General features: G+C 49.4%; 2 protein-coding genes across 2 annotated transcripts; one reads left to right on the top strand and one right to left on the bottom strand.

Moving 5' to 3' along the window:
* The first annotated feature begins 851 nt into the window (after positions 1-851).
* LOC125584358 lies at positions 852-4,055 on the top strand. Its single transcript, XM_048752718.1, has one exon. It carries the CDS (start codon positions 852-854, stop codon positions 4,053-4,055), a length of 3,204 nt encoding a protein of 1,067 aa, XP_048608675.1.
* An 809-nt stretch (positions 4,056-4,864) lies between these two features.
* Positions 4,865-8,024, bottom strand: LOC125584360 (meiosis-specific protein ASY2-like). Its single transcript, XM_048752720.1, has 5 exons — positions 7,211-8,024; positions 6,996-7,130; positions 6,444-6,925; positions 6,048-6,344; positions 4,865-5,974 (listed from the first exon to the last, which is right to left on the bottom strand). The coding sequence occupies exons 1-5, from the start codon at positions 8,022-8,024 to the stop codon at positions 4,865-4,867; spliced, it is 2,838 nt and encodes a 945-aa protein (XP_048608677.1).
* Positions 8,025-9,727: the final 1,703 nt, after the last annotated feature.

Genomic DNA, 9,727 nt, shown 5'->3' on the forward strand with positions numbered 1-9,727 from the left:
CAGCTTAACGCGCGAGTCAGTGATCTGCGTGAAAAGCTAGACCACAAAAAAGTCGGGTCGCCGAAAGAAAGCGAAGACCTCCGAGCTCTTCTCACCAGGAAGCAATCAAATGTCAGGCCGCGGATCAACGTGATTATGGGAGGATCTCCACCTTGCGGGGACTCCGTACGAGCAGTCAAAGATCACCGACGAATGGTGGACACCTCGCAGCGCTGGCCGCAGAAGTCCCCAGCTGATCCTCCAATCTCCTTCTCAACCGAAGACCTTCTCGGAGTAAACTTTCCTCATAACGACCCTCTTCTCGTCGTTTTGGCTATCGATAAGTACGACGTCACCAAAGTGCTGATCGATACTGGCAGCTCGGTCGATATCATTTTTCGCGAAACTCTCGTAAAAATGGGAATCGACTTAAAAGACGTGAAACCGTCTTCCAGGACTCTCACCGGCTTTAACGGCTCCTCTAAAGTGATCATGGGAACTATCCGTCTCTCGGTACAAGCTGAGGGAGTAGCTCGGATGGTCAAGTTTTCGGTAGTCAGCACCAAGGCTCCCTACCACGTGATACTAGGCACTCCATGGTTATACTCCATGCGAGCGATCGCATCAACGTACCATCAGTGTGTCAAATTTCCAGGAATGGATGGTACGATTAAGACAGTGAGAGGAGATCAACGGGCCGCTCGAGATCTCTTAATTGCCACGGTCAAACTGCAGCGATCTCAGTCGATAGTCAACTCGATCTCCCCTCCTGTAGCAAGATCTGCCCACAAAAAGAAGAGGTGCTCGAAGTCCCAGTCGACGAATCGGATCCAAGTAAAGTGCTACGAGTAGGCGCTTATCTATCGGACGAGATGCAGCGCGATATCACGGATTTCCTGAAGCAAAACTTGTCTACCTTTGCTTGGTCGATGACTGACATGCAGGGAATCGACCCGTCCATCACGACTCACGAGTTAAACGTAGACCCAAATATCAAGCCCATTCGACAGAAAAGACGAAAGTTGGGTCCCGAAAGATCCAAAGCAGTTGTTGAGGAAGTCGAACGCTTATTAAGCGCGGGCTCGATAGCAGAAGTTCGTTACCCGGAATGGCTCGCTAACCCGGTGGTGGTCAAGAAGAAAAACGGCAAGTGGCGCATGTGCGTCGATTTTACCGACCTCAACAAGGCTTGCCCAAAAGACAGCTACCCGCTTCCGAACATCGACAGGCTTGTCGAATCAACTGCCGGCAATGAAATGCTCACGTTTATGGACGCTTTCTCGGGATACAACCAGATCATGATGCATCCCGATGATCGAGAGAAGACGTCGTTCATAACTGATCGAGGAACTTACTGCTACAAAGTAATGCCCTTCGGGCTGAAGAACGCCGGTGCGACGTACCAGCGACTTGTCAATCGCATGTTCGCTAAACAGCTCGGTACAACGATGGAAGTCTACATTGATGACATGCTCGTCAAATCAGTCCGAGCAGACGACCACCTGGCACATTTACGGGAGTGTTTCGACATCCTAAATGCGTACAAGATGAAGCTAAACCCGGCCAAATGCACCTTCGGCGTATCGTCCGGAGAATTCCTCGGCTACATAGTGATGCAGCGAGGAATCGAAGCAAACCCAAAGCAAATATCAGCCGTCCTCGATCTACCCAGTCCGAGAAATTGCCGAGAAGTCCAGCGACTAACAGGTCGAATCGCAGCACTTAATCGTTTCATCTCTCGGTCTACCGATAAATGTCTCCCCTTTTACGATCTCCTCCGAGGAAACAAAATATTCATTTGGGACGATAAATGTGAGGAGGCTTTTAATCAGCTCAAACATTACCTGACGACGCCCCCTATCCTGGCAAAGCCAGACATAGGCGACGTTTTATCTCTCTACATTGCGGTCTCATCCGCCGCAGTCAGCAGCGTGCTAATCAAGGAGGACCGAGGAGAACAACGACCCGTTTTCTACATGAGCAGAAGGATGACCGGACCAGAAACCCGGTACCCGACACTTGAAAAGATGGCCCTGGCCGTCGTCGAATCAGCGAGGAAACTCCGCCCATATTTTCAGTCACATTCGGTAGAAGTCCTCACCGACCAGCCGCTCAGAACTGTCTTGCAAAACACGAGCAGAGCTGGCCGTCTTACCAAGTGGGCGATCGAACTCGGAGAGCTCGACATCACTTACAAGTGTAGAACTGCCGCTAAGGCCCAAGTCCTCGCCGATTTTCTCGTGGAGTTATCTCCGGAACTCGCTCAGGATTTGGAAACTTCGGATTCAACATGGATCCTGCATGTCGACGGTTCCTCGACAAACAAAGGCTCTGGAGCAGGGGTTCAGCTTCAATCCCCATCGGGAGAACTCATTCGACAGTCGTTCAGTTTCGGTTTCCCAGCATCAAACAACGAAGCGGAGTATGAGTCACTCATCGCCGGTCTTCGCCTCGCCAAAGCAGTCAAGGCTAAGCGGCTCAGTGCATACTGCGACTCACAGCTCGTCGCCAGTCAGTTCAGCGGTGATTACGATGCGCGCAACGATAGAATGGACGCTTACCTCCGAGTCGTACAAGCATTAGCTAAAGAGTTCGAATTCTTCGAGCTCACAAAGGTTCCCCGCGGAGAAAATGTCTGTGCAGATGCGTTAGCAGCACTCGGAAGCAAGCTACGCGATCAAGTCAAAAGGACTATTCCAATCCACCGAATCGAGAAACCAAGTATCGACATCTCAACGGAATCAGCTAACTTCGTCACCACAGAATCCGAAACAACGTCCTTATCTGAGACCAACGACGACTCCGAGATGACAGACCAAGATCAGCTGATACCAGACTGGAGGACTGAATTCATCCAATATCTCACCGTGGGCACGCTTCCAACTGATAAATGGGCCGCAAGACGATTAAAGAGACGCAGCGCGCACTACGTCGTCATGGAAGAAGAACTTCACCGGGTAACAGCTAACAAGGTCCTCCTCAAATGCATTTTTGCCGAGCAAACGCAGTTAGTAATGGCAGAAACTCACGAAGGAGCAGGTGGAAACCACTCTGGAGGTCGGTCACTAGCCCTGAAAATTCGGAACTTAGGATTTTTCTGGCCAACTATGAATACCGACTGCGAAGCATATGCCCGGCGATGCGACAAATGCCAACGACACGCTCCGAGTATCCATAGCCCAACCGAGCTACTACGAACTTCCGCAGCCCCTTACCCATTTATGCGATGGGGGATGGATATCATCGGACCAATGCCGAATTCTCGCCAACGTCGCTTCGTGCTGGTATTGACCGACTACTTCACCAAATGGATCGAAGCAGAAGCCTTCGCGCAGGTTACAGAAAAGGAAGTTCGCGGTTTTGTCTGGAAGAACATCATCTGTCGCCATCGCCTACCGTACGAGATCGTGACTGATAACGGATCACAGTTTATGGCCGGAAATTTTAAAGATTTCTGCAACAAGTGGAACATCCGACTAAGCCCTTCGACGCCGAGATATCCTCAAGGAAACGGACAAGCAGAATCCTCGAACAAGATCATCATCGACGGAATCAAGAAGCGCCTTGATCTCAAAAAGGGACATTGGGCCGACGAACTCGACGGCGTGCTTTGGTCGCACCGGACAACCCCCCGAGGAGCAACAAAATCTACCCCCTTCTCACTCGCTTACGGGATGGAGGCGATGGCTCCGGCCGAGGTCAATGTAACAAGTCTCCGCCGGTCCAAGATGCCTCAGCACGTTGAGCTTAACCAAGAGATGTTACTAGATGCCCTCGATGGGATAGAGGAGAAGCGCGACCAAGCCTTGCTTCGGATCCAGAATTACCAAAACCAAATCGAGAGCTACTACAACAAGAAGGTCCGCTCGCGTCCCCTCGAGCTCGGCGATCTGGTTATGCGAAAAGTCTTCGAGAACACCAAAGAACCCAACGCTGGAAAACTCGGTGCGAATTGGGAAGGACCGTATAAGATCACTCGAGTCGTCAAACCAGGAGTATACCGACTCGAGACTTCCCGCGGAGAAGCAGTCCCACGAGCTTGGAACTCCATGCATCTTCGTCGTTTTTACTCGTAAAATGAGTAACTTTTCAGAGCGAGTAAAATGATCTACATCACCTTTTTACTCACAAAAAAAAAAAAAAAAAAAAAAAAACAGAGTAGATGCACCTTACGGTCACTTCTACTCGTCCAAGTAAATGACTACCAAGTCACTTTTACTTGGACCAAAACGAACTACGAAAGGCTTGATCCTCCTCGGAGGTACGTAGGCATCCCCTCTACGGGGTCCAGCCCCAACCTAACAAAAATACATCTCGTCTCACTCTCTCGAGTAAAATGACGAGAGTAAAAGTCCCATCAAATGATGCTAGCCCCTTAATTCGAAAGCGGCGCACGAGCACTCATCCCAGTTAGTCGAAGATATCCTGATCAGATATCAAACGAAGGGAAAAACAGAGTCCCGCGTCACCGATGCTCAGGGCATTGACCGACTCACGAGCGAAATTTCTGGATCTTATTGCAAATCGAAGAATAATGAGTTGGCCGACCAAATTTCTCTCGATTACTGCAAAGCATCCGGACACCTTTTCCTCGGAAACTCGTTAAAATTCCTTGCCTTGTTTTTCTTTGTTAATCAATTACAGACAAGGTTAGCAGGAACGACTTAACGAAAAACGGATTACGATTCAAAGCAAACAAACACTTGATAAAAAACCTTAAGGAAAAGAAATACCCCGAGTATCGAACAACAAGACCCATACGGGCCAATGATACATAAAAGTTCAAAGGCTTCAAACGAGCCGAGACCAAGGTAAAACGCAAGGAGTAAAGGAGTCTTCTAAAAAGTAAAAGAGAGAAAGAAGTTACAACAAACAACAGAGATTATTAATCGACCACAGGAGGATCCTTGTCGCCACTGCCGTCACCTTCTCCGGGACCCGAGACGCGGCCGAACTTTGTTGGAATTGAGTCAGTCACATTTGCAGCTGGCGTCTCCGTTGGAAGCTCGTCTTCCTTCCCCGGGTCTTCCGACGAGGAAGCGGACGAGCTGGCATTCTTCGATGCCTTCGCGGAGGAATCGGTCAGCACAATGGTAGGCACTGCCCCGTCCTTCTGAATAACCGCTCCCACTGATGTTCGCTCCGCCGGATCGACGCCTTGGTCAGTGTGCTGATTGGAAGATACGGCCGTCTGAGCGGGCTTCTCCGTCGGATCTACAGAGCGGGGATCTCGGTCGGCGAGAGGAGTACGAAGAGCAATAGCAGCCTCTGAATCGATCAAACCAATGTTCGATCCAAACGGATCGAGCTGACGCCAAATCTCTTCGATCAGGAACCGAGACTCCAACACTAACGGGGAGAGGCGAAGGTCCTCTGCTGGAATTTCCTTTACTTCCAAGCGTTCTGCTTCCTCTTCATAATGCCTCTCTTGCCCAGCAAAGAAATCGATGGTTTCCTGCGGGATTTCGACACCCGAGGCTTTAATTTGCTCGAGGCATTTCCTTGTTCCAAAGGCTTGGCTGTAGAGGCATCTAGCATCGTCGTACTTGTCTCTTTGGTCCTCACGAAGAGAGATCTTGTGGAAGCGCTTCTCAGCCTTAGCAATCATGGCGATCAGCACGCGAATTCTCTCGTGCGTAACCTCATACCTACGAGACTTCCGAAGCCTGGTCATTTCCTCGGAATGCCTAAGTGATTCCGCGGCCATCCTTCTCTCTAGGTCAACCTTTTCCTTCCGCTGCTTGTCCACCACAACTTCAAGGTTGTCCATCGCCTCCTTACACATCTGCAGCTCAGCCGCGTCAGATGTTCGCGTCTCGTCAAACGCTTTCCTGAGAGATCTCTCCCGAGCAATGGCTTCAGTCTTTTCCCGCGAAGACACCCGAAGAGCCTCCTCCGCTTTCTTCTTGGCTTCTTCGCTCTCACGGATCTGCTCTCTAGCCCGCCTGAGGGCTGTGTCATACTTCCCGACCAGAACATTCCAGTCGCCGTGACTCTGATCAAAACACAAAAAGACTTAGCCAAAATAATTTAAGGTTCAGAAAAGAAGGAAACGAGCAACCACTTACCTTTACCGACGAGCAAGAGGCGTGCTCATACTCGTCTTTGAAGATGAGGTCCCCCACTGAAGGAAGCTGATCGGGACCGCCTTTGACTAACCGTAGCAAGCGAGCACAATCCTCCGGGTAACAGGCCAGCGGGAGCTCTCGGTTGAACTCGAACTTGAACCCATCCTCCGGGGTTTCCTTGGGATGGCCGGACACACGAGTCTCAGAACCTTCCGTGACATGAGCCGAAGAGTCGCCCCTCAGAGGGACTTGCTGTCCTTCAGAGGCTGGCAACTCCCTCGGAACCTCCGAGATGCCCTGACCGCCCACCAAGGCTCCGCGATCCTACTGAGGACCCTCTCGTCTCCTCCGACGCAAAGCTATCGTCTCATTTTCATCATCATCCGAGGTCCCAACCTCGGGAGTAGCATCAGGGACCAAAACCTGGAGCTCCTCCTCGCAAACCGAGGATGGTCGGGACACGGAGAAATCTTGCTTCTTCGTTTTTTTCTTCTTAGGAACGTCTTCCGCAGGCGGTTCCACGGCCTTCCTCTTCTTACCACCCTTCTTAGAGGGGTTATCCAGATCGGTTTGATCCATCTCATTGGACTCCTTCCGAGTCTCTTTGCTTTTCTTCTTCTTCGAGTTCCTTCCCTGAGAAGAACCGCCAGTAGGCGCCCGCTCAGCGGTAACGGGGGCAGCATCCGTAATCCCGACCCCCGCGGAGTCGTCAGTACCCTTTTTGGCACCTATCTTCCCCGCCGTAATAAGGCTTAGATCAGGCAGTTGCTTCATTGTTCGGGCCCGATTGATCTCCTTTTGCTCGGCTCGTGTGAAAAGGGACAACCGCTTCAAAGTCGATCGATTGATGTGAGGAAGCGAATCCGAGATCCAATGCTCTGCAAAAGAGAATCCTTAATAAGATATTATTCGCTTGATAGGAAACATAAAAGGGAAATGAGAACTTACGACTCGCAATCCGTTCTACAGATCTTTGAATTCTCTCCCGAGTAAAATCCTCCCAGTGATCTTGCTTCTGCAACGCAACAATCCGAGAACTCTCCTTCCAATCCTCGGGGTACGTAGCGAGATTCGGATGACCAACTACAAAAAAAAAGAGAAGAAAAGAGATACGCGTTAGACGAGCACACGCTACAATCGTCACATAAGACAGTGTGCAGTACCCATCTCTGCATTCCAGAGAACGCGATAACCAGACTTCGGAGGCTCTTCGAACGCTGATCTGTTCGACTTCACATAGAAGTACGAACGCTGCCAATCTGAGGTTTTGGTCGGATACCCCGTGACCACGTTATAGTTTGGGCGCATCCTCGTCGAGACGAGCCCATCGTCGGAAATTGAAACTGAAGTCAACTCTTCAAACGACCTCACACTCATCGATGTCCCTGCCTCAGCCGCAATCACCGATAAAACGACCATCAACTGGAGAGAACCGTTCATCAACTGGCTTAAAGCGACCCCTCTGCGGAACGCGTAGGCCGTGACAATTCGGGGGATTGGGAACCACAACTTCGTGTCGTTCCGGAAATAGGACTCGTAAATGCATTGATACCCCTTCGGGGGCGACCAAGGCCTCTGATCCTGCTTTGGAATGATGAACGAGACCCCGTGTGCATTGAGATCTCGGAGGATAGCCTCCACCGACTCCACGGTGGACTTCGTCCTCTCGACGTTGGACCAATCTTGTCCATCGACGACCGAAGGTCGAATTCTCCAAACCTCCAGTGGGCTCTCCTCGGCGAAGATGTTCCCGGGGTAGTAGCTGATCGGAACAATCGAGGTGTCGACCGCTTCTTGACCGTCGTCGTCACCCCAGAACTGTTCTCTTGCTTCCGAGACCAAAAGACGCTGCGCTAAGTCCATATTTCCCGTATCCATCATTGCTCCGTGATGGATACTGTCAGGATTCTCAGCAGAATCCCGAGAAGATACCGCCCCCTTTCCTTTTTGTTCTCGCGTCAAACGACGCGATGACATCTCGGATAATCGCAGATCTAAAAACAGAGATAAAGAGGGAGAAGGAGCGTAGAGAGAGAAGGAGCGTAGAGAGAGAAAGTACCTTTAGCGCTGCGGAGAAAAATGAAAAGAAGTGGAGAGGGGTGCGCTATTTATAGGGAGAGATAAGCGCAGGGATCAAGGCGTCATCATTACGCCTAATAAGGCCTAAGTGGGCCTAAACCCAATTAGGCGCGTGATCGACAGATGCGTCGATCCGTCTTCTCGACCCGTAAGCGTTTATCTCACGATCGCAACGCGTGATAAACAGATGCGTCAATCCATTCCCTCGGTTGAGAAGCGTCGATTAAACGGACTGACTCCTCAACGATCAGTCACTTGCTCGGATTGAACCTTTTGTTCTCCGAACTAAAGACACCAAATTCATCGAAGATCGATTGCTCGACCATCAATGAACTAGGGGGGGACTTACTGTTGGGGATGGATTTAACCCATCCTCAAAGCCCATCGAACAAAGGGCCCAATCCAGCAGATCGAGTCAACCTCGGCTCAGAAGCCGATTCTCGGGGTATCGGCTTAGCCAGGAAATGCTGTTAGTCGAAGCGGAGAGCAAACGAAGCGGGACCAATCGACTAAGCGGCTCAGAGCGAGCACCTCCTAATCAGGCCCGAAGGGCCGACAAGGCCCAATCGGAAAAAGGAGATTAGGTTAAGGTAATCGAACAGAGTATAAAAGGAGAGGAAAGCAAAGGAGAAAGGGATCGACACTTAGCGACACAAACTTAGCGGCGAGATTAGGGTTTATCATCCGTACAATCATCTCTCTGCTATTTGTACTTTTCCGGTTTAAGCTCTCACGAGCTCCGGCTTGCTTTTACTTTCTCCACCTTTGTAACATCATCTCGAAATCTAATAAACGCCTCTGTTCGACCCATTTCTAGTATTGTTTACTTCACCCGAGACCAAACTCACCCTAAACACCTGGGACATTCAATATTTTATTCACGATGTTCTCAAAAATATTCTTCTCTATATGCATCACGTCGAGTTTGTATCGCAAAAGAAGATCCTTCAAATATGGCAACTCCCAAAATATACTCTTCTTGTGCCAGTTGTGCTGAAATCCGAAATAATCAGGTATATTACTCGGAACATGTCAATTACTCCCACGATGAAATATTTTTGAGCTCCGTAGTAATCAATTTTTAATTCAATTTGTTCTCTAGTTTAAATATGGAGGAGGAGTGTCTCTCACAACCCTTTTGTAATTAAACAATGCCTTGTTTCTTCGGTACAAATAGCTAATTGGAAGAAATCGACGGTGACAATCGAACCAACATGTCTTCCTACCATTCTTAAATTGAAACATATTTGTCATTCCATTACAATATGGACAAGATAGTCTCCCATGTGTATTCCATCCAGACGACATTCCATTAGCAGGAAAGTCACTTATGGTCCACAAAAGCATTGCTCGCATTGTAATATTTGTTTTCGTTGAACAATGATACGTCTTCACCCCTGTTGACCACAAATCTTTCAACTCTTTTATCACTGGTTGTAGAAAAACATTTAGATACCTTTTTGGATTCTTCGGACCAGGTAATAATATGGTCAGGAATAAAAACTCTCGTTGCATGCCAACTCCGGTGGCAGGTTATATGGCGTAAGAATGACTGGCCACAATAAATATTGTCTCCTTGACATTTCAAATGGACTAATCCA

Source organism: Brassica napus, chromosome A2 (assembly GCF_020379485.1).
Source record: "Brassica napus cultivar Da-Ae chromosome A2, Da-Ae, whole genome shotgun sequence".
Classification (NCBI taxonomy): Eukaryota; Viridiplantae; Streptophyta; class Magnoliopsida; order Brassicales; family Brassicaceae; genus Brassica; species Brassica napus.